The sequence below is a fragment of the Diospyros lotus genome, chromosome 14, assembly GCF_014633365.1.
Source record: "Diospyros lotus cultivar Yz01 chromosome 14, ASM1463336v1, whole genome shotgun sequence".
Classification (NCBI taxonomy): domain Eukaryota; kingdom Viridiplantae; phylum Streptophyta; class Magnoliopsida; order Ericales; family Ebenaceae; genus Diospyros; species Diospyros lotus.
The window spans coordinates 15383797-15408301 of NC_068351.1; the positions used below are offsets into that span (position 1 = coordinate 15383797).

Sequence of the window (24505 nt, forward strand, 5' to 3'; positions counted from 1 at the left end):
ATTGAGGGAGGCTAGACCTAACATGGAGTTCTACTCCTAAAATAAGTGTTTTCTCTCTTTTCTATCTTGTTCAACAGTGAAAGTGAGTTTCTGTTATTTATAGGCTAATTACAATGAATGAGTCCTAAATTATGGAGCTAATTACAGCCTAAAATTATGGAGACTAATTGAGACTAATTACCCTAATTATCTACTAATTACCAGTTGATTATATACACATTCTATACATATCTAAATACATGAAAGGAAAGAAATCTAACACTCCTCCTCAAGCTGGAGCATATATATCATATGCGTCAAGCTTGTTACAAATGTAATTTATCCGAGGACCTCCGAGTGACTTTGTAAAGGCATCTACTAGTTGATCATTGGAGTTAACAAACTTAGTAACAATAACACCTTCAACTAGTTTTTCTCTGATAAAGTGAGAGTCAATCTCAATATGCTTGGTCCTTTCATAAAATACTATATTGGAGACGATATGGAGTGCAACCTAAGTCACACACAAGCTTCATTGGAGACGTTTCACACAACTTTAGCTCTTGTAGGAGTTGTCTGAGCCATATAAGCTCACATGTTGCATTAGCCATGGCTCAATATTCTACTTCAGCACTTAACCTTGCTACCACATTCTACTTTTTGTTCTTCCAAGAAACCAAATTACCTCCAATCAGAATACAGTACCTTAGGGTAGATGTCTAATCAGAAAGAGATACCTCCCAATCAGCATCTAAATAGCAACAAATCTTTGAGTGTCCCCTATCCTTATAGAACAATACTTTCCTTGGTGCACTCTTGATATACTTTAGAATACAAAGAACAGCATTCCAGTGAAAGTCGCATAGGGAGTTGAGAAACTAATTGACCACACTCGCAGCAAAAGAGATGTCCAGTCTTGTTACTGTGAGGTAATTCAGCTTTCCCACCAATCTTTGATATCTTCCAGGGTCTGACAATGGCTCTCCCTAACCTAGTAAGAGTTTGACATTAAGATCCATTGGAGTGTCGATTGGTTTGGAATCTAATAGACCAGTTTCTTCCAAGATATCCAATACGTACTTTCTCTGCGATATAGAAACACCGTCTCTTGACTATGTCACCTCAATACCCAAGAAGAATCTGAGTTGCCCCATATCTTTTGTCTAAAAATGTTTGAATAGTTGTTCATTTAGCTGTTGTACACCTACCTGATCACTCTCAGTGATGACAATGTCATCTATATAAACCACAAGGTAAGTTCATGTCACGACCCTAGGGGTGAATCAATAAATGGTCGTTAATAAATACTTGTATGTGTTGTTAGTTGCTAACTAGATGGGGGTTAAGTGGTTAGAGAATTAGTTTACTGTTTTAGCTATTATGTTAGTTAGTTGTTATATTGTTAAGAATGCTGATTGCTGGAAGCTCTATAAGAGACCTACAACAATATGAGGAAGGGCATCAGAGAATAATGACAAGTTCTTTTCTTTCAATCCTCTCTCTCTCTCTCTTTTTTCCCTTAATCTGTTCTCTCTCTCCCTCTAATTTTGTTCTTCTTCTTCTAAATTCCAATTCAAACCTTAGGACATCCTAGGGTCTTGACAGTTCATTGTTGTGATGGTGAGTGTTAACAAAAGACAAAGTGATCGGCTTCACTCTGGGTCATTCCAAATGCCTGAACCACAGTACTAAACTGGCCAAACCACGCTCGAGGAGACTGTTTCAATCCATAAAGAGACATACGAAGTTTGCAAACTAACCCAGACTCCCCTAGAGCAACAAACCCAGGTGGTTGCTCCATGTACACTTCATCCTGCAAGTCACCATAAAGGAACACATTTTTAATATCAAGCTAATGGAGAGGCCAATGATGCATAGCATCCAGAGAGAAGAATAGACGAACAAAGGTCATCTTGGCCATTGGAGAGATTGTATCACTGTAATCTAGCCCGAAGATCTAAGTGTACCCTTTAGCGATCAAACGCACTTTGAGACGATCAATGGTTCCCTCACGGCTAATCTTGGGAGTAAAAATCCATCAACAACCAACTATGGTCTTTCCTTTTGGGAAAGAAACCAATTCCCATGTCGCATTGGAGTGCAAGGTTTCCATCTCATCAATCATAGCCTGGCACCAACCAGGATGAGATAAAGCTTCACCTGTATCTTTAGAAATAGGGACAAAAGAAAAACTCAAAACAAAGGCATAGTAGGTAGGCGATAGGCAGTCATATTTCAAAAAATGATAAATGGGGTAAGGATTAAAGGTAGACCATTTACCTTTGCATTGGGCAATAGGGAGATTGTCTGTTTCTAGATCCGTGGTAGGAGGGATGGCTGGCGAAAAGAGTGAGTCAACATAGGTTAACTCAATCGGTGGGCTGGCACTGGTAGCAAGTCGAGGACGATAATGGTAAGTGAGAAGATGAGGATCTGTGGGAGGAGATAAGCAAATCTTCTAAAGGCAAGGAAGGATAATAACAGGGAATGGGCAAAACTCGATCAATGCTTTGCAAGTCGGCCTGAGCAACCAAAAAGAAATATTGTTGTTCAAAGAAAGTGACATCAACAAACATGATGTATCGATTTAACTCAGGGGAATAGCATTTGTAACCTTTCTGTAACCGATAATAGCCCAGGAAAATACATTTAAGAGCCTTAGCAACGAGCTTGTCCTGTCTAAGAGTTAGACAATGCACAAAACAAACACAACCAAAGGTATGAAGAGAAAGGAAATAAAGTGGCTGAGTAGAAAACAAAATACTATTGAGGGATTTGATCCTGCAGAACAGAAGAGGGCATGAGATTAATAAGGTAACAGGCAATAAGAACTGCGGCACCCTAGAATTTAGAAGGAAGATTAACATGACATAATAGAGTTCGAGCAGTCTCAATCAAATAACGATTTTTCCTTTCAACTACTCCATTCTGTTATGGAGTGTATGGACAAGAAAATTGGTGTAAAATGCCTTGAGCAGCCACAAATGTTGTAAATTGAGATGAGAAATATTATGGAGCATTATCACTATGCAAGGCACAAATAGTTTTGCCAAACTGAGTCTTTATTTCAACACAAAATGTTTGAAATATGGAAAACAACTCTGAACAGCTTTTCAGTAAAAATATCCTCCAAGTACAACAAGAATAGTCGTTAATAAAGGTAACAAAATAAGAAAAGTCCAAAATAAAGTTAACACGACTAGGACCCCATATATCTGTGTAAATAAGAGAGAAGGGACTCAACTCGAGTGGGGACTATATAGGGAAAATGACTACGAGTGTGTTTTCCACATTGACGGGACTCACAATTTAAAACAAATAAAGAGGATAGACTTGAAACCAATTTCTTCAATTTAGAGAGACTTGGATGACCAAGGCGATGATGGAGGAGTTCGAGAGAGGTGATACTAGTGCAAGCTACTGGTGAACTAAGCGCAGCAAGATAGTAGTGACCCCCTGACTCATGCCCGACGCCAATCGTCGCCCTATACCCCCGTCCTGTACACATACAGAGTTATGAGTGAAGGTGAATGAACAGTTAAGGGTTTTAGTGAGTTGGCTAATAGAAATTAAATTAAAAGGACTACCAGGAACATATAAAACAAAATTCAAAGATAAGGACGAGTTGGATGTGATTTGGCCTATCCCTTTAACTGCAATTTTGGAGTCATCAGTAAGGGTAACAGTGGGCAAAGTATCAAAGTAGGTAAGTGAGGAGAAAAGAAGTTTATATGATTAGTGACACCAGAATCTATAATCCAAGGAGCAAGAGATGGACATTTAGCAATGCAAGCAACGAGATTACTAGTTTGAGACTGCTATGTAACTTGGAATTTTAAGAAAGCATCATTCTCGACTACAGACATAAGTATCAACAATGAACCCGATAGAGACGGGATAGGACTAGGATCACTCTAAAACACATTAACTGCACTAGTAGATGATGCAAGCGGAGCAGCTGGGCAACTGTGTTTCTTCCAGCATTTTTCCTCAAGATGACCCATGGTGCATTGTGGATGTGGACGACCATTATTACGTCCCCTATTTCCTCTTGAGTTGGAAGCCTGAGATATAAGAGCCAAAGATTCAAATGGAGGGGCAGCAACAGATGAAGAAGACACACTGCGCACATGTCACGTTCAACAACCTTTTGAAAGAATCCTTCATGGTAGGATTAGTGGAGTTGGTTAGGATTTGATGTCTAACGGCATAGAATTCAAGTTTCAGTCTAAAGAGAGCAATAACCATGAAAAACTTCTCTCTATGCAGTCTATTCAGTGTGGGTCATAGCGAGAGAGAGAAGATTATCAAATTCCTTCATGAGTGCTTGAACTTGCCCCAAATAAGATTCCATGGAGGTCTCTTGCTTGAGATTCTTGATATTAGAAACCATGGTATACAAGCGTTGGATATCATTAGTATAGCACTCTTCAACTTTTGTCCATACTTCAACACAGGTTTCAAAGGGGCGAAAGAGCTACAAGATTGACGGATCAATGAATTGCCATTAGATATTGCACAACTGGGCATCGACTTGTTCCCATTTAGCCCAGTTGGCTATTAGCACACTTTCAGCCTTTGTGGTAAGATGATCGACTTGGCCTTGTCCTTTGAACCACATTTTGATAGAAGCTTCCCATGAGAGATAGTTAGCAGACCCTATCAATTTGATAGTGGTGATGTTGGGTGTCCCAAGGTTGGAGATGGCAAAGGTTTGAGAGGCATAGGAGGCTTCAGGGGCTAAAACGAGAGCACCAAGGGCTGACATGGTGTCAAACATGGTGAAATTTCATATTAGGGACGTTGGTTAGATGTTAGGGCAAAGGCCAACATGTGAGAAGCGGAACAGGCAGGACTTGCTGGTCAGCATCGCTCACAGAACAGGGAAGAAAAGGGATGACGGAGAAGAGAAAAGCCGGAGATGATGGTCGTCCTTCTCATTTTCACCAAGAGAGAGATCGGTAGCAAAGACTGGTGGCTCCATTGTGGTAAAGGCAACACACAAAGTTTGGAGGCAATGGTCTTTTCTGGCAGGATGGTGACGAATGGTCAAAGATCCGATCTGAGGTGGTCGGAGGAAGGACAATGTCAAACGACTATTGGAGGTCCAATCTAGGGTGGTGGTCGGAGGCAGGGAGGTGATGGATGTGCCCACACACACCGGCACATGAAGGTAGAAGCAGATTGTGGGCAGTGGCGCATGGCAACACGTGCCTTCACTAGTGGCGGCACGGCACCGAGGGTAGGTTGATTGGAGGTGTCTGAGGGTGATGGAGTGGTTGGGTTTTTTTTTTTTTTTTTTTTTTTGGAAAAGGTACTAAAAAAAATGCCAACAAGATAGGTTAGTTACGGTAGAGAGAAACAATAGGGTTTGGGTGCCGCTAGAGATAAACACACAGAGGGAGACTTTAGGGTTTTCTCAACTCAACTCTAATACCATGTGAGAGTGAGTGGGAGAGAAAACTTGAGAGATTAGTCTCTCAATTCTATTCTTTATAGCCTAATTATAATGAATGAGTCCTAAATTATGGAGCTAATTACAGCCTACAATTATGGAGACTAATTGGGACTAATTACCCTAATTATTTTCTAATTAGCAATTGACTATATACACATTCTATATATGTCTAAATACATGGAAGGAAATAAATCTAACACAAGGGATGGTCTCAAGCACTACAAGTGACCCAATGATGACCTTAGCAAATAGAGTAGAAACCAACTATTGAATGTGGGAAAAAGGTAACTCTTGGTTTCTCAACGATTTGGGGATGAGACCAAATGTGCTCTTGGTGACTCTAGTTGGGGTACTAGTGGGAAATGTAGCCAAGCATGATCCTCTAGTCCCTAGAAAGGTGTGAATCCACAGGCTATTGAAAGATTTTATATTATGATGATGAATTGTTGAATATTGTGTCTAATGGTTCCCTAGATTCATTACACTAACATGATATTTATGCAACGCGATGTTGTGAAAGGTATGTTGAATTCAAAATTTTATGCATTGGGAATGTTTTGAACATGAACCTAGTTCTATTGTATACATATGAACATGCAATTACTTTAAATATATGCTATTTATACATGCAAAATAATTGATGTTAAAAATGATGGAACCTCTTGCTGTTAATTCATTAATTCAAGAAGAAGCTTTACATATCCTCTTATAGACATGAGGACTTTACAACATAGGAAAGGATACAACAAAATAAAGGAAATAGTCAATTATATACAATTAGGAAATCTCCTAAACTAGAATAGGAAAGAATTGACTATATGTCATGTACCGAGACTGTGATCTCTTATTTTGGTTACTATATGTCATGTGCCGAGACTGTGCTCTCTTACTTTGTTTGCTATTCATAGCTATTATTGTAATTTTGGGGGGAAGTAGCTTGCTGGTAGGAGATTCCAAGCAATGCAAGTTGTAAGTAGGATGTTAGGTAACTTGGTGGTTCTAGAAGGGACTTGGCAACCATTTTGGAGCCAATCCCAAGTTGAGGCCGTATAAGAAGAGCGGCCCAACTCATTGAGAGGCATGATTTTGATAATTGAAGTCTGAATTCTCCCTCCAAAACCTCTCGTTCTCTCTCTCTCTCTCTTTCTATTCCTCTCTCCCTATTCTACACTTTCCCCCTAATTTTTGCGAATTCCCTCTCGGTTCAGAGAGAATTTTCCCTGTCAAATCAAGGATTTGACATCTTGGTATCAGAGCACTATCTTGGCCGACATTATTAATCGGGAGATGATGGCTAATGGCACAAGGATGAGACAAATGGAGTTACAAATTCAGCAAGTGACCGCTTTAATGGCGGAAGTCCAAGCTCGGGTGGAGATGATGGAGGATAAGATTGGTTCGGTGGTGGATCGTAAGTTGGAGGGGATTGCAAAGAAGATCAAGGATGACATACGAGATCAAATTCGGGAAGAGATGCGGGGGATGCGCGAGCAAGGCAATGTGTTGCGCGATCAACTGCAGCAGTTCATAATCATGTTCCCCGATCAACATCAAGTAAGGATTTCAACTGATTTTCCACCTAAGGAATGTACTGAACCAATTCTACCGGGAATTGGCACTAGTAATCAAAATGTAGGACCATCGAAAATTGAGGTGGATCTATCAACAGAGGAAGAAAATGTGTGGAAGAGTAGACATGAAGGCACTGCTCATTCAAACCACACCAAATTTCCAGTATCGAGATTGGAATTACCAGTGTTCGAAGGACAAAGGCCCATATGGTGGATCAAGAGATGTGAGAAGATGTTTGTGATTCATCAAGTGGCCGAGAACCAAAAAGTGGCCCTAGCCTCTGCCTACCTCAATGATTCCGGGGACATTTGGTTCCAAGGGTGGTCCAAGGTGAGGGAGTCATATAGTTGGGAAGAATTTTCGAAAGGGCTTTGTGAGAGATTCGGGGAAAGAGGCATGATGGATATAGTGGAAGAGTCTAATCACCAAAGGCGGGAGGGTACGATGATGGAGTATCAAATGAAATTCGAAGAGCTGAAGTCCTTAATGTTGAGCAAAAACCCATACCTCACCAAGGAGTATTTTGTGTCTAGCTTTGTAGGGGGATTGACCGATGAATTAAGATAGGCGGTGAAGGTACTAAGACCCAAGACGGTACAAGAGGCTGCGAAGGGAGCCTCATTGCAGGAGTTAACATTTGAGGCACTGATGAGGAAATAGAGAGGGAAAAACAAGGGAGGGGTACCAAGTACCATGCAGTATAGGGATAAGTTCGCAGGGCAAGGACCCCCGAAGGGAGGAACAGGGAGTCGATTTCAAGCATTACCACCCCCAGGGCCTAACTTACAATCTAGGGACAAAATAATTGAACAACGAAGGCAAGCGGGGATGTGCTTCAAGTATGGGGATAAATACTTCGTGGGGCATCAATGCAAGAAGCAGCTATTGCTGCTAGAAGGAGAAGAGGAGAAGGATGAAGAAGGCCTTACGATGATAAAAGAAGCAAGAGAAGAGGATAATGGGGCAATCTCATTACATGCTATAAAGGGGACTGCTAGTAGCAAAATAATCAAAGTTGAGGGCAAGGTACAAGAAAGCACCCTTATGGTGTTAATTGACAGTGGAAGCACCTACAGTTTTATTGATGAGAGTACTGCGAGGAAGATGAAGTGCCCGGTGGCTAGTACCCAACCACTCTCTGTTACGGTGGCCAATGGGAACAAGGTGCTGAGTACATCAGCTTGATTGGGATTTTGCTGGAAAATGCAAGGTGAGGCATTTGAAGCTGATCTAAGGTTACTAAAATTGGGGGGTTGTCACATAGTTTTAGGTGTGGATTGGATGAAGGGAGTGAGTCCAATCAGTTTCGACTTTAATAAAATGGAAGTTTCATTTGAAAAGGAGGGAAGGAGAGTGATCCTCCAAGGCAATATGGAGATGGGATGCAGAATGATAAAAGGAAAGAAGCTACATCAACTTCTATGGAAGAAAATATTTCAGATGGCCCACTTGTTCTCGATTGAGGCCAAGGAAGAAAGGGAAGACAGAGAGGAGACAAAGGGGGATCACTCAAGAAATGGCCAAAATCAACCAAAGAGGTATGGCAGGTATATGATCTAACCTTACTTGAGTTATTACTGGTTGAATATCACGACCTGTTTGTAGAACCTAAGTCTCTTCCCCTGAGCGACCCCTAGACCATTCCATTCCCCTAAAACCCAAATACTGAACCAGTCAACATAAGGTCTTATCGATACCCTCCCAAACTGAAAATAGAAATTGAAAAATTGGTGAGAGACATGCTCTCCCAATCAATTATCAGACCAAGCCGTAGCCCTTTCGCTTCTCCTATCCTCTTGGTTCGTAAGAAGGATGGGACATAGCATTTCTGTGTCAATTATCAACAACTCAATGCCATTACCATCAAAGATAAATTTCCAATACCCATCATTGAAGACCTTCTTGATGAACTCAAACACGCCACAATTTTCTCTAAGCTCGACCTATGCTCAGGATACCACCAAATAAGAATGAACCCATTTGATACCCCAAAAACTGCTTTCTGGACTCATCATGGGCACTATGAATTCACGGTGATGTCATTTGGCTTTACTAATGCCCCTGCTACTTTCCAAGCATTAATAAACCGAATCTTTGAACCATATCTCAGAAAATTCATCTAGTATTCTTTTATGAATATTGATTACATCTCTTCTTTTGGCCAACACCTAGAGCACCTTAGGACTATTTTTTAGGTTATTCAACCGGTTGTATCTCAAAAGGTCTAAGTGTGCTTTTGCACAAGCACAAATTGAGTATTTGGGGCATGCTATATCTGCAACAGGTGTGGGACCTGATCCTAAGAAAATTGAGGCCATTACTGCCTAGCCTAAGCCCACTAACATCCGAGCTTTGAGAGGGTTTCTGGGACTGACTAGATACTATCATAAGTTTGTGAAAGACTATGGATCGATCAATAAACCACTCATTGATCAGCTGAGGAAGGAAAGGTTCAACTGGGATTGGAAGGCGGAGGAAGCATTTGAACAGCTCAAGAGAGCTATGAGTAATGTTCCAATACTCAGGCTACCGGTTTTTGACAAGCCTTTACTCTGGAGACTGATGCCAGTGGGGTGGGTATAGGGGCAGTACTCTCTCAAGAGGGTAGACCCCTGGCTTTTCTTAGCCAAGCTTTGAGCCCCAGACACCAAGGGCTCAGCATATATGACGAGGAGCTCCTAACAGTCTTAATGGCAATAGGGAAGTGGAGACATTATCTAGAAGGGAGGGCGGTTCATTATTACGACCGACCATGAGAGCCTTATGTTCCTCTCACAACAAAAACTTCATTCTCACCTCCAAAAGAGGGGGATGGCAAAGATTGATGGGGCTGGATTATATCATACAGTATAGAAGGGGTAAAGAAAATGTGGTTACAGATGCGTTATCTCGCTGCCATGAAGGGGGAACATTAGATGCCATTACTTTAATAGTACCAAATTGGGTCTAGGAGATCACGGAGAGTTACCAACAAAGGACATGGGCCAATGAATTGTTAGAACAATTGAGTGTGAATGGAGGTTCTGGACCCGGATATGCTCCATCTAATGGACTGATCAAATACAAAGGGAGACTGGTGGTTGGGGAGAATATGACTTTTAAGAGACCAGATACTCCAATCACTTCACAGTTCACGGCTGGGAGGTCATTCGAGGATCCAAAACACCTACAGGAGAGTACAAGAAAGGTCTTTACCTAGTGTTGGCAAGAGTAGGGCCAGTAGCCTACCAATTGCAGCTACCAGAAAGGTCCCAGTTCCATCTGGTGTTCCACGTATCCTTACTCAAGAAAGGAGTAGACTCACAGAGGATCAACCACACACTTCTTGGTGGTACCAATGAAGAAGCAGGACCCAACGTTCCTACTGCCATCCTAGACAGGAGGATTATCTATAGACAAGGGACACCAATTATCCAAGTACTGGTCAAGTGATCTTCCCGACAGTCAGACACTTGGGAGTATTTACCGGATCTGTTGGAGTAGTTTTCTAATTCGGCCAACCTGCTGCACATTTCTTGAGGACAAGAAATGATTGAGGGAGGGGGTAGTTGTCATGTACCGAGACTGTGATCTCTTATTTTGGTTGCTATCTTTTACTTTGTTTGCTATTCATAGGTATTATTGTAATTTTGGAGGGAATTAGCCAGCTGGTAGGAGATTCCAAGCAATGCAAGTTGTAAGTAGGCCATTAGGCAACTTGGTGATTACAGAAGGGACTTGGCAACCGTTTTGGCACCAATCCCAAGTTGAGGTCGTATAAGAAGAGCGGCCTAGCTCATTGAGAGGCATGATTTTGATAATTGAAGTTTGAATTCTCCCTCCAAAACCTCTCGTTCTCTCTCTCTCTCTCTCTCTTTCTATTCCTCTCTCCCTATTCTACACTTTTCCCCTAGTTTTCGTGAATTCCCTCTCAGTTCAGAGAGAATTTCCCCTGTCAAATCAAGGATCTAACACTATATACATTAGGAAACTTCCTAAAACCATTTTTAGAAACTTCTAATAAAGAGAGCTATCACCAACCACAGCCGCCAATCACAATGAGAATGTGTGGGAAGCACGAGCACATCAAACCGTGTAGCCAAAATAGGAAACTTTGGCTACACGAATCCACATATTTCATCAATTGCCCACTGACCTATGAACTCCCACTCTACTTAACCATTTTAGGTGATCAATGAAATATGATTCAGGCTCAAAATAGGGGGAGTGCCAATGAATAACTTAAGGCTGCTTCAATTCTTTTTGTTTCAATTAATTGTAATTTCAAGGAAATTTTTATTAACATTACGATTATATAAGAAATATTATTGGAATTTCAAAGGAGTTGAGTTGGATGGATTTGGATTTCCTAGGGTTCAAAGTTGGTCATGTTCCTCAAGGAAGAGGGGTGCAACACTTTCTAGGAAAAACCTTGGAGGAGGTCACATCTAAGGAAGGAAAACCCTATTATATCATCTTAATCTTTAGTCTTAATTATACTTGAAGACAACTAAACTCCATATTCCAAAACCCTGTACAGTATAGAATTTGCCCCCTTAAGGTGATTCTTGTTTATGAAGTCTTTGTGTTGATCGTCAAAAAAACAAAAAACAGAAAACAGAATTGATACCAACAAAACTCAAAGTACTCTTCTAGGCCACTGCAGTTGAATGAACAAGCTCAATATCCCTTTGCAAGGTTTACATTTTCTGTTCTTACTTGTAATTTCCATCAACAAGAAATCACTTCTTCCATGTAACAAAAAGATTGATTGTATCATCTACTTCTTATGATGCAACAACTTAAATTAAGGAAAAGCACAAAAATCTAAATTTTAAAGGCAAAAACTGGTATGTACTTTCAGGCTGGAAATTTAACCTTCCATGCATTTTTTGGCATTTGACATTTTTTATTATTATTATTTAAGAATCAATGATAAAAATGCAAATAAGAAGGCATAGAAATACCCACCTGAACCATTATAATAGGACCTCCATTGTGGTAAAGAAGAGGAGCTATCATTGGGAGTAGTACTCTCCACCACCTATCAACCTGTAACAATCAGACTGTCAAGCCCACTACCACAGATAATGTAATAACCAAAGGCCATAAAATGCAAGCCCGCGTCTTGGTTCTCAGTTAGGAATAGGGGGAATTGAGGTCTAAGGACAAGTTCTTAGTGATGTCAAATCAGAGGTCTCCCCAAAGTTTGGTCGGGGACGGATAACAAATTGGGGCATGCTCAATTCATCTTTTAGCATGGGACTGATGACCCTGTGCACCAAACCTGCCCATGTATGAGGTTGATTTCATAGCTTGTACTGGGAATGCTGTCCAATTCCAAAAACTAATATGCATAATCTTGTTGGGCAACATAAACAGTGCCACAAGGATTTATATGCCAATACCTCCACTTTGTTTCATAAACAAACACAAGCTAAATGTCAAAAAGAGGGCATGCTTAACCATTGTATTAAGTAAAAGAAGGCACAAGACAGACACTTCTGCAAGTCTATGCATGGCAATTGCAGAATACTGCTGGTCAAGCTACAAGTGATATGTCAACTGCTAAAAAAAAACCAATAATTGAAGTTGTTGATGACCACCATTTCATCTAAAAGCTTAAACTGTTACATAAGAGGGTCACCTTTATGTTTTATATTATCATTTTTACTCTCAACAAGCCCCCTCACGTGTAGCCATGCTTTACTACATAACTGGTCCAAACACATGCAACAATTTAAATATTGAGTCAGCAATGAGATTTGAACTCATGACCTTTGCCTGTTCAGATATTATGTTGAATTGTTAACCATCATCTTATCTAAAAGGTTAAGCTGTTAGATAAAAGATTAACTTTATCCTCTATATTATCATTTTTACTCTCAAAGAAAGTAGGATTACCAAGAATTATAATTTTTAGGAGGGAAACTTTCTTTACACTTTTTTCTTTAGATGCAATATACCTCAACAATGGAGATCAAAAGGGAATGGTGAAATAAATCATCACCACAAGCCTTTAGCCCACTAGGCGGGAAGGGGGAAATAACTCAACAAAGCAGCCTTAATTGTTAATTCCATACCCTATACTCGTAGAAAATGAACTCTCATGATGAGAAAAAGATTAAATAGCACAGATACTGCAAATTCAGGGTTATAGGAGGAATCCAGTCAACACAAACCTACTATCAAGTACTTATGCATGGAGTAAGTGTTAGAATATTAATCTAAACTCAATGAATCTTTACTTGATTAATCTTGATCTACATGCATCTAGAATTTATTGTGGATGAATCTAGTTCCATTCATGTATCTAGGGATTTGAAATGAGTGTTTAGATTTTATAAGTTCGTGTATTAGCAATTAATTATTATGTACCAAAGGTAGTATAAAAGGGGTTGCTCATTTGTAGTTTCATCATCCATCAGAAAAGTAGTTAAGAGTTAAAAATATTGAATTTTGAGAGAACATTTTTCTTCTCTTAAATTTCTATCCTATTTGAGTGAATTTTCTTGAGTTTTATTTGGGCCTCATCAAATGCTTCCAACAAATTGGTATCAGAGTTGGTTACAATATGGCATCCAACAACAATATGTTGCAACCTCAACTTCCTTGGTCCAATGGGAAGAATTATAGTCGATGGAGTCAACAAATGAAAGTTTTATATGGTTCCCAAGACTTATGGGACATTGTTGAGAATGGATTTGTTGACCCACAAGACCAAGCTGCTCCTACTCAACAACAAAGTAATGAATTAAAGGAGAATTGCAAGAAGGACAAGAAGGCATTGTTCTTTATTTATCAAGCCGTCATTGAAGCAATTTTTGAGAGGATTTCTACAACAACTTCAGCAAAGGCAGCATGGGACATTCTGCAATCAACTTACCAAGGTGAAGCTAAAGTTCAAATGGTAAGATCGCAGGCTCTAAGATCTGAATTTGACACACTTAAAATGAAAGACTCTGAGTCGATGGAGGAATATTTTAATCATGTTCTTTCAATTGTTAATCAATTGAAAATAAATGGAGAACAAATTTTAGATCAGAGAATTGTTGAGAAAATTCTCAGGAGCATGACTAGAAAATTTGAGCATTTTGCTGTTGGCATTGAAGAATCAAAAGACTTAGCCACTTTATCAGTAAATAGCTTGATGGGATCTCTCCAATCTCATGAGCTTAGATTGAAGCAATTTGATACTGCTCCCTCCCTTAGAACAAGCTTTTCAATCTCAAGCTTCTTTTAGTCAAAGCTCTAGAGGAGGAAGAGGTGGACGTGAAGGTGGTAGAAATTTTGAGTCTTGGAAAAACAACAATGAAAGCATGGAAGAATCAAGTTCTTCTTTGAGAAGAGGAAGAGGCAGAGGCAGAGGAAGAGACCAAGGCAGAGGCCGTGCTGATTTTTCTCATATTCAGTGCTACAATTGCAATCGTTTTGGCCACACTAAAGCGTATAGCAGGTTGAAGAAGAATGATGGTGACAAAAACAACTCAAATTTTATGCACAAGGAGCAAAATAATGATGAAGGTACTCTTTTTCTGGCCTGTAAAACACAAGAAGTTGCTGCTGAAAATGTCTAGTATCTTGACAGTGGTTGCAGTAATCATATGACTAGCAACAAAGACAGTTTTGCAATTTTGGATGATTCTCTCCAAAGTGAGGTCAAGATTAGTAATGACAAACAACTTCAAGTAAAAGGAAAGGGCGATATTCTTGTTTAGAAAAGGAATGGTGTCAAACAAATCACTGATGTGTTCTATGTTCCAGGTCTCAAACACAACCTGTTGAGTGTTGGGCAACTTCTTCAAAAGGGATTCAAAGATGATTTTTGCGAGATCAAAGGTAGAGATGGTGTTCTTATTACGAGAGTAAAAATGACTCCAAACAAGATTTTTCATACAGCCAAAGCTCTTGTTTCAGCACTTTGGTGAGCGATATTTCAGGGCTTTGGCATTTTCGATACGGACATTTGAGTTTTAACTCATTGTCTCACATGTGCAAAAATCATATGGTGAGAGGGATGGAAAATATCAATCAAAGAGATTATCAAGCTTGTGAAACATGTATTCTGGGGAAAATCATCATAATCAATTTCCAATTGGCAAAGCATGGAGAGCCTCAAACCCACTTGAATTAGTCCATACTGATTTATGTGGACCAATGCACACACCATCAATTGGAGGTAATTGTTATTTTCCCACTTTCAGTGATGATTATAGTAGAAAGACGTGGATTTATTTGCTTAAAGAAAAAAGTGGAGTTTTTGATTACTTCAAAACCTTCAAAGCATTTGTTGAAAATGAGAGTGGCTATAAAATAAAAACTTTACGTTCTAATCGTGGTGGAGAATTTGTTGCTTTGGAGAGTTTTTTGAAAGAGAACGGAATTCGACATCAGCAAACTGCTCGATACACTCCCCAGCAAAATGGAGTAGCCGAGCAGAAGAATAGAATCATCATGGAACTAGCAAGAAGCATGCTAAAAGCCAAAGAGATGCCTACTGAATGTGATGTTGTTACATGTGCAGTCTATCTTCTAAACCAAGCTGCAACTAAAAATGTTGAAGGAATGACTCCTCAAGAAGCTTGGAGTGGGATAAAACCATGTGTTAGCCACTTGAGAGTGTTTGGGAGTAGAGCTTACTCTCATGTTCCAGATGAGAAGAGATTAAGCTGGATGATAAATCAGAAAAATGTATACTAGTAGGATACAGTGAAAATTCAAAAGCATATAGTTTGTACAATCCCATCTCAGAGAAGATAATTATAAGTAGAGATGTGCACTTTAATGAAGGAGAGTCTTGGAAGCGGAATGTTGCTGATCAAAAACAGAAATCAATTTCTGTCAATATTGAAGACGAGGAAGGTGCACAAGGAGCTAAACCAGAAGGTGCTGAACCATTATCCTCAACTTCTAGTTCACCATCAAGTAATGAAGAGTCAACTTTGCCATCACTAAGGAGATCGACCAGACCACATCAGCCATCCAAAAGGTATTCCTCAAATGACTATGTCATGGTTACTAGTGATGGAATGAATGTTGCATTACTTGTAGATGCAGACCCAATAAGTTTTGAAGAAGCATCCAAGGAGGAAGAAAAATGGAGGATTGTCATGAATCAAGAAATAGATGCAATTGAAAGAAACAAGACATGGGAGTTGATAGATCTTTCAAAAGACAAGACGATGCTCGGTGTAAAATTGGTTTACAAAACAAAGTTGGATTCAAATGGTCAAGTAGACAAAAACAAAGCAAGACTTGTTGTGAAAGGTTATAGGCAGAAATTCGGTGTTAATTATGAAGAAATTTTTGCTCCTGTAACTCGTTTGGGAACAATTCGTCTATTTTTATCATTGGCGGCTCAAAAAGATTGGAAGGTGCATCAAATGGACGTGAAATCAGCTTTCCTTAATGGTTTACAAAAAGAAAGGTGAAGAACACTAGGTGTGTCGCTTAAAGAAAGCATTATATGGACTAAAACAAGCTCCAAGAGCTTGGTACAGTCGAATTGACAGTTTCTTTTTGAAGAATGGATTCAAGAGATGTCCATACAAGCATGCTCTCCACACCAAAGAAGATGAAAGTGGTAATTTTCTTATTATTTGCTTGTATGTTGATGATCTTATCTTTACAGGTAATAATGAGAAAATGGGAAAGGATTTTAAAAAATCCATGATGGAAGAATTTGAGATGACCGACTTGGGACTTCTTCATTACTTCCTTGGAATTGAAGTAGAACAAACAGGAGAAGGAATCGTTATTTCTCAATAGAAGTATGAAAAGGACTTGTTAAAGAAATTTAGAATGGATAGTGTTGTCCCTTGCAGTACTCCTATGGAGGCAAATTTGAAGTTGAGCAAAGATGATGGGAGTGAAGAAGTTGATGCTAGTCTTTATTGAAGTTTAGTGGGAAGTCTAATGTATTTGACAGCAACAAGGCCAAACTTGATGTTTGCTGTCAGCATGTTGAGCAGATTTATGACTTCACCAAAGAAAAGTCATTGGGAAGCTGGCAAAAGAATCCTTCGTTATGTTGTTGGTACTATTGATCATAGGATTCATTACAAGAGATTGCACGAATCAATCTCGATTGGTTACAGTGACAGTGACTAGGGAGGAGATGGATAATCACAAAAGCACATCTGGGTATGTTTTCAATGCTGGTTCAGGTGCAGTGTCTTGGTCTTCAAAGAAACAAACTGTTGTTGCTCTCTCTTCTACAGAAGCAGAGTATATTGCTTTGCGTGCAGCTGGTTGTCAAGCTTTTTGGCTGAGGTGGATGTTGAAAGAATTGAAGTGCTCTCAAGAGAAGGAAACAGTGCTGTATTGTGATAATAACTCAGCAATTGCACTTAGCAAAAATCCAGTTTTTCATGGAAGGAGCAAGCACATTAGGATTAAGTATCACTACATTCGAGACTTGATCAAAGAAGGAGAAGTAGTGGTCAAGCATTGCAAGACACAGAATCAGATTGCAGACATTTTCACAAAGGCATTGAAGGCTGAAACTTTTGTCAAACTGAAAGAGAAACATGGTGTTACTCAAGTCTAGATTAAGGGGGGATGTTAGAATATTAATCTAGACTCAATGAATCTTTACTTGATGAATCTTGATCTACATGCATCTAGAATTTATTGTGGATGAATCTAGTTCCATTCATGCATCTAGGAATTTGAAATGGGTGTTTAGATTTTATAAGTTCATGTATTAGCAATTAATTATTATGTACCAAATGTAGTATAAAAGGGGTTGCTCATTTGTAGTTTCACCATCCATCAGAAAAGAAGTTGAGTTAAAAATATTGAGTTTTGAGAGAATAATTTTCTTCTGTTAAATTTCTATCCTATTTGAGTGAATTTTCTTGAGTTTTGTTTGGGCCTCATCAAACGCTTCCAACAGTAAGCACTTCAAAATGAACTCTGATTTGTCATCTAAATGTGACCTAGATGGCAAACCAAAATCTATATGAACTTTGTTATTTGAATAGAAGAGAAACAAATATGAAAACCAGACAAAGACAAGAGAGAGAGAGAGAGAGAAAGAGAAACTGTCTGAAACTTGATTAATGATAGGAGAACCACCCATTTATACAACTGAACTATCTCTCTAATAACACTTTTAAGCATAACAAATAACAACTACAAGTAGCAGCTATTACTGAACAAAGACAACAGACTAATCAGTAACTCAAAAGCTTCAACCAGCTTTAATTCCTTCAATAATAAACTTCATAGCATACAAATTCCAACTTTCATAAATATGCCAGCAGAATACGTACCAAGTCAAGGAAGACAGGGTCAGATGATCTTAAGGTAAGAGCAGGTTCTATGGCAAGTAACCATGCAGGGAAACCCCCAAAATCCCACTCTGCAAGAAAAAAGATCTTAAGAGGAACCATGTAATCAGAAACATGAGAACAGTTGTATGGTAACGCGATGGCAGTTCCGATAATATGTCAGCGGACCTGGTAATGGTATATATCAGATCAAAGCCGCTGACTACTGTGAAGAGTTTATAGAGAATTTTGCATAGATATTACGAGGATTTATGCCTATGGTAGGTCAAATTATCAGTTAGCAACGGAACAGAATCTATCTGGAACACTCACAGAAAGATCATGCCCATTTTGAGCCCAATACATATCGAACACAGGTACCACTTATTTACAAGTGCGCATGCAATGTAGGTAAGACTCAAGTGGCTAGAAAGAGAGAAAAATGAAAAGGGTGACTTGAACAGAAGCACGGGGATATGTTAACTAAGAAGCGGGATATATAGAAAGAGCTATGATGCAGCAATATATGAATATTTAACAGCAGGAATAGACTAGGAACAACATGAAGATCATAGCAATGGTTTCACTAGGAGGAGACACAAAATGTCAGAGAAAAGTTTGTAGTGATTTCACAGTGTCTACTTGTTGGCCGGTTTAATTCTACAGGACTCAGTGAACAAAGATTAGAGAAAACAAAAGAAAATAGAAGGAAAAGGGGAAAGAAAGAAAGACCAAGATAACATCTTGCAGAATATGAATAGCACAAAATTATTGCTAAAAAAGAAAGTTCAGGCCAGGAGATGACTCGGAGACAGACACAAAGCACCAGTTATGCAGTCATTGACTAAACCATGTACCATGAGAACAATAACAGTGGCAATCAATGAAAGAAGAAGCCGCATAACAGAAGCACATTAGTTAAGATGGGATGGAGAGAGAGACAGTGTAACACCCCGCCTTACACAGGCGCGTCACTATAAGGCAATTCCCAGGATTTCTTTTTTCTTTTTTTTTTTTTTTCCAAATTCAACACACACGGTGTATCAAGAATAATCTTCACATGCAGATACAGACCCCGAGAACCCCAATCTTGCCCGTTTAACTATCAAGATTAATAATCTTAAACTAAACGTGACATAATACAACACAACGGAATATTTAACATTAAAATATCGTGGCCTACCACGAGTTTCATATAAGATGTTCCCACATCGAAATACGTATTACAAAACTACCAAATGATACAACATTGTCATATAACCGTGCGTACAATTATTGATATAAATACTAACGCCTCCAAAATGACACAACGTTGACATAATACATCATCGTCCTCGCAGCAGTCCCTGGCTAAAACGTTGAATATTCCAAGGGCATAACCCAGATTAGATGATAAAACATCTAAGTGATGGCATGAAACAATTTACTAAATGCATGAAAGACACACAAGCATGGCATATACAGACACAACAACATGCAACACGTCTAACTTGAGAAATCTCCCTGACATACTCAACCTCCTGTAGAAAATCCATTCCACACACCGTTGGGGTTGACCTTGTCACGACATACTTAATTCTCGAGTACCCTACCGTGTCACCCGTTCACCTGGATTAACCTTGTCTCATTCTCAAGAAGACCCCATCCCGTCCCCCAAGAGCATAACAACGACACGAAAACCAATACCCCGATGATATAAAAATCACACGCCATGCACCGACTCTTTTGCAAGTAAAAACAGTTGATGCAATATATCACATGTTCAATATGCAAAGGAAACCACATGTACATAAGTAAAACACCAATGCATAGTATCCCAAGTTTTGGAGGGTACAACCGCTCACTCGAACTAGTTCAATCACGTGTATCCTAAGCTCGGGAGGGTAAAACCACTCACCTAAACCCACTACACACACTCCAACACACTTTCAAACAAGGTAAGACTAGAATCAAACCACTCACCTGAACGTATTCAGATCGTCTCGATCCTCATGCACTGCCTCGATTTGCGTGCTAAATCACAAACACTTGAACTTATACTCAACCTCGAGCCACGATACTCCCTAAACATCATATTTAATTAAGGAAGCATTAAAATCCATTTTCCTTAATTTTTCCATAATTTCCTCTATTTTCTCCCAATTTTTACTTCGATAATTCCAAAATAATTATCTCTTCAAACATTTTTCCAAATTTTCCAACATGATAAATCCTAAAATTAATAAAGAAAAATACTGGAAGAAAAATTACCAAAATAGCCCTTGTCACGCGCCTAGCACGTGGGTGCGAGTGGAGTGTGGCGCATGCAACCACGCACCACCTTCTTCCCCAAATTTCCGGCCGCTAACGATAGCTCCAATGGAAGATTTGAGCACACCCCCTTCAAGCCCTCGCCTGGTCGATCACGATGGTGTAACTTTTCGGCCGAAAGGACATCGGAAAAGCTTCCAAATCGGCAATTGCAGGTGGCCCTAGGCGGACCGCCACCCGATTCCGACCGAGCTTCAATCAGCCTTCAAACGCTATGAAAAATCCTCTAAAATCTCCAAAAACGATCCTTGATGCCTCGAGATCAAAAGCCCCTTAACGAATCCCTCAAAAACATCCAAAAACACGGTCGATTTGGTTGATAAATTTCGGTCGAACCCTTGCCCCTTTTATAGCCAAAATCCGGCCATCATTCGACCAATCACCAGCCAAGGATTGGCCTACAAGAAACCTCACGCCGTATACAACCTCCCCCAGGTCTCCCTCGGCCGTCCCATCGCCGGAAACAACCTCCACGTGCGGTGGAAGGCGGCAGCCAAAATCCTCCCTTGCGTTCACACCACCATTTTTCATTTATTACACTTTAGCCCCCCCCCCCCCCTGATTCTTCCAATGCCATTTTGGCCCTTTGCATATCACCCCTGATCTTTCTAACAATACCACTAAGATCCACAAGTTTAGTACTTCTCATTTCACCCTTGAAATTTCTGAAAAACTATCATTTTGACCTTTCTCGGGCAAATTTATAAAACTGCACTTAGGCTCAGCTAACTGTTTTGACCTTAAATCCATTCGTTTCAACCCGAAATCGCTCAAGGGTTGTTCCATATACAAAATCTAAGTCCTCAAAACACTCCGTTGACTTTTTGGACATTCCTTATGTCGATTCGGTTTGCTCAGCCTAGTCGACAGCTGTACCGAAAACTGTTCCCAATCCAATTTCTTTTGAAGCTAAAAATCATAACTCATATTACTCATCAGTATTATTACATTTTCCTTAACTATCTCGGGTCCGGGGTACTCCCTTCAATCAATTCGGCTTCTTAAAACCGCGATAGTATACCCTACAGCCTCTTTCTTTTGATAATTCCACTTATACCCTTTATAAAATGCCATTTATATTCTCAAGAATTTATTGAGTATTACAGACAGGGAGTCAGAAGGACAGAGGTGGAGAGACTGGTGTCTAAAGCTTGAAGACGACAGGATGAGACTCAGAATGCAGATAGGCAGAAGAGAGCATTAAGAAACCTTCTATATCCATGAAAACTCCTCCTCTGATTTCTTGCCAAATAAATGGTCTGGCATCAAATTATTAAAATTCATGTAATTTCTAAATTTATTTGTGACTGGATGCAGAACAAAAAAGAATATTCATTGTTAGCCATCACATTCAGAAAATATAGGTGCCTAGCATTTAAAAATAAACTTAAAACTTCTCTCTAACAACTTAAAACTTTTCGATAAATTGGTTGCCACAATCTAATAATTTTCATTTTTGTATAAGTAGTAATCAATTATTTATTAAGAAAGCAATCAATAGATCCATATCTAAAGCACACCTCTAACCCAATAGTTATAATACTTTCTCATGTTAGGCATGCTTATTGTGGAGAGCCTGCTCACACCGCATCTGAGGACTTTGTTACATGGACTTCTAAATCCATTAGGTATGCACAGTGGAAGTTTAACATGTAGAGCAGATATCTTATGTGTCCAGCAGAAGCAGCAGACAAGCATGCTATTTTAACAGATATGAAACTTGGCGCCATCCTCATGTACTTGCAATGAGAATTAGATGAATTCAATACTAAGGCATGCATGTACAACCAAAACCAAACAACCTTCCGTTTGAGTATCAAAGGTGAAGACTACAAAGCATGAATACAAACACAGAATGCAGACATAAAACGACAAATACAAGCCAACAAGGTAACTCCTAGAAAAGCTTGGACATGATACAGTCAAGTCACATCAAATAATAAATTATATATCATATATGTACACACCAATAATTTAAATTCTACATCATAACAGAAATAAATGCAATTAAAAAGCCTTGATATAGTTTAGAACACTCTACTCAGCGAACCTTTTAACTTCAAAATTCCTAAGATTAAAAAGATCAGAGAATGGAGAATTAATAATTAGAAAACTATATTTAAGTCATTTATAATTGACTTGAGCTTGATTCAATCTATATGTGGTTCTAATTTGTTTAAAACTTATATGTGGTTCTAATTTCTTTACATCACATCTTGCAGTGGATATGATTGTCCCTAAAGTGTAAGTGAGATAAAAATTTAGAAAAATAATATCACACATCTAAATGAGTGTTGAATTATGTATGTAGAAGTGTCCAAAAAATGCCGTTGTCAAACACACTTAGGGTGAAATTGTAAGGATATAAACAGTAAAACCACCTCTCTCTCTCTCTCTCTCTCTCTCTCTCTCTCTCTCTGTATTCAAGCCCAATGTGGAAATTCTTTGAACTGATAGTTCTTACCTGCACATATATATGGTCCAGCTCGAAGCATAACTAAGATATCAAGCTTTTGGCATAGCTTCAGAAATGATACTATATCTGCAATGCCCTCAAAAAACACTTGCCCCTTTCTTGGTTCATGTAAATTCCAAGGAACATAAGTCTGAACAGTATTCAAGCCCAGTGCCTTCATCCTCAACAACCTATCTTCCCAGTACTGCAAAAATAACTTACAGATACTGAACCAGACAACCAAGACCAAAAACATAGGACTTCGTCAAAGTTAAATGCATTAACAATTAAAACCAAATTACGTGATATGGTCATCCAGTTCCAAAAAAATTCCATGAAATTATTATAATTAGTAATCCAATTCTTGTAAGCAACGTATAAATATATTATATAATTTGCATTTAAAAAAAAACTAGATTGACGGGAATGAAATTGGAGATTGGCAACCTAAGGTTATTTATATTTTGTATGAAATTTAATTTATTCTTTTTCATGCATAGCATCATTTAAGAATAGAATCTCAAGCCTATCTTGCAATCCGAATTGCCCGCGCAAGAATTAAAAATAGATACCTCAGGTGGAACCCGGAAATAGTGCAAATCCCCACCAATAATTTGGAAAGGCTCGCCGTCTTTCCAGAACATGTCTTTGGCGATCTCGAATTTTCGAGCATTAAGCTAATCACAACCCCAACAAATTAAAAAAAGACGAACAAATAAGACGCGTCAGACCACGTATCCAAACAGAATCAGAAGAAACGAAAGAAGAGTTTCTTTTCTTTTCATTTCGATAAAAAAATTTCTCATCATTCAAACAGAATCAGAAGATTGCATATTCCCACATTTCCCCTAGTTTGCGTTAGAGAAATTGCCATCGGAACGAATTACAGATAAAGAGAGTGTATATTACTTTGACGGGGCGGGAGAAGCGCGGGGAGAGCGAAGGGAGGGGAGCAAAGACGGGAGCGAAAGCTCCGAAGGCGGCAAGAGAGAGAAGGAAGAGGAAGACTCTAGCGGTAGTACTCCTCCTCGCAGTACTTCGACTTCGCGTGGTCTCCATTCTTGATAATTTGCAGCCCTGGAACTGGATTGAATTGTCGGACCTGATCGATGGATGCTCTGTTCTTACTCTACTGGGAAGGGCAGAGGCAGTGGAAGTGGTGCTGCTGCCTCACAAGTCCACCGTCTCTCTCTCATGCCGCCGTGGGAGAGTTCGGACCTGAAGACCTGCAGAGCTATTAATACATGTTGAAATGTTATTTGCACAGGCAAGGCGTTATATTTTTAATAATGTTTAATATTAATATATTATATTTTATGTGATATTTATAAATATCATAAAAATATTATAATTAAGTATTTAAATATTATTTTTATAATCACAAATAAACATAAATAAGTCAAATTATGGTCTAACATAATTTGATCTTGAATATAAGTAAGTCAAATTATGGTTTAATTAAAAAAATCTAACATTTGA

General features: G+C 39.1%; 1 protein-coding gene across 2 annotated transcripts in view; it reads right to left on the minus strand.

Annotated features, from left to right (window-relative positions):
• LOC127791188 (beta-galactosidase 17) overlaps positions 1-24246 on the minus strand; it is an 82797-nt gene extending 58551 nt beyond the window's left edge. Inside the window, exons 1-5 of one of the 2 annotated variants that reach the window (XM_052321024.1) lie at positions 23936-24246; positions 23599-23703; positions 23036-23231; positions 18265-18353; positions 11960-12040 (exon numbers count right to left, since the gene is read on the minus strand). In XM_052321024.1, coding sequence (XP_052176984.1) covers positions 11960-12040; positions 18265-18353; positions 23036-23231; positions 23599-23703; positions 23936-24085 — 621 coding nt within the window. In that variant the 5' untranslated portion in view covers positions 24086-24246. The remainder of the gene's footprint in view (positions 1-11959; positions 12041-18264; positions 18354-23035; positions 23232-23598; positions 23704-23935) is intronic. The other variant, XM_052321023.1, reaches the window with a different exon arrangement.
• Between the last annotated feature and the right edge of the window lie 259 nt (positions 24247-24505).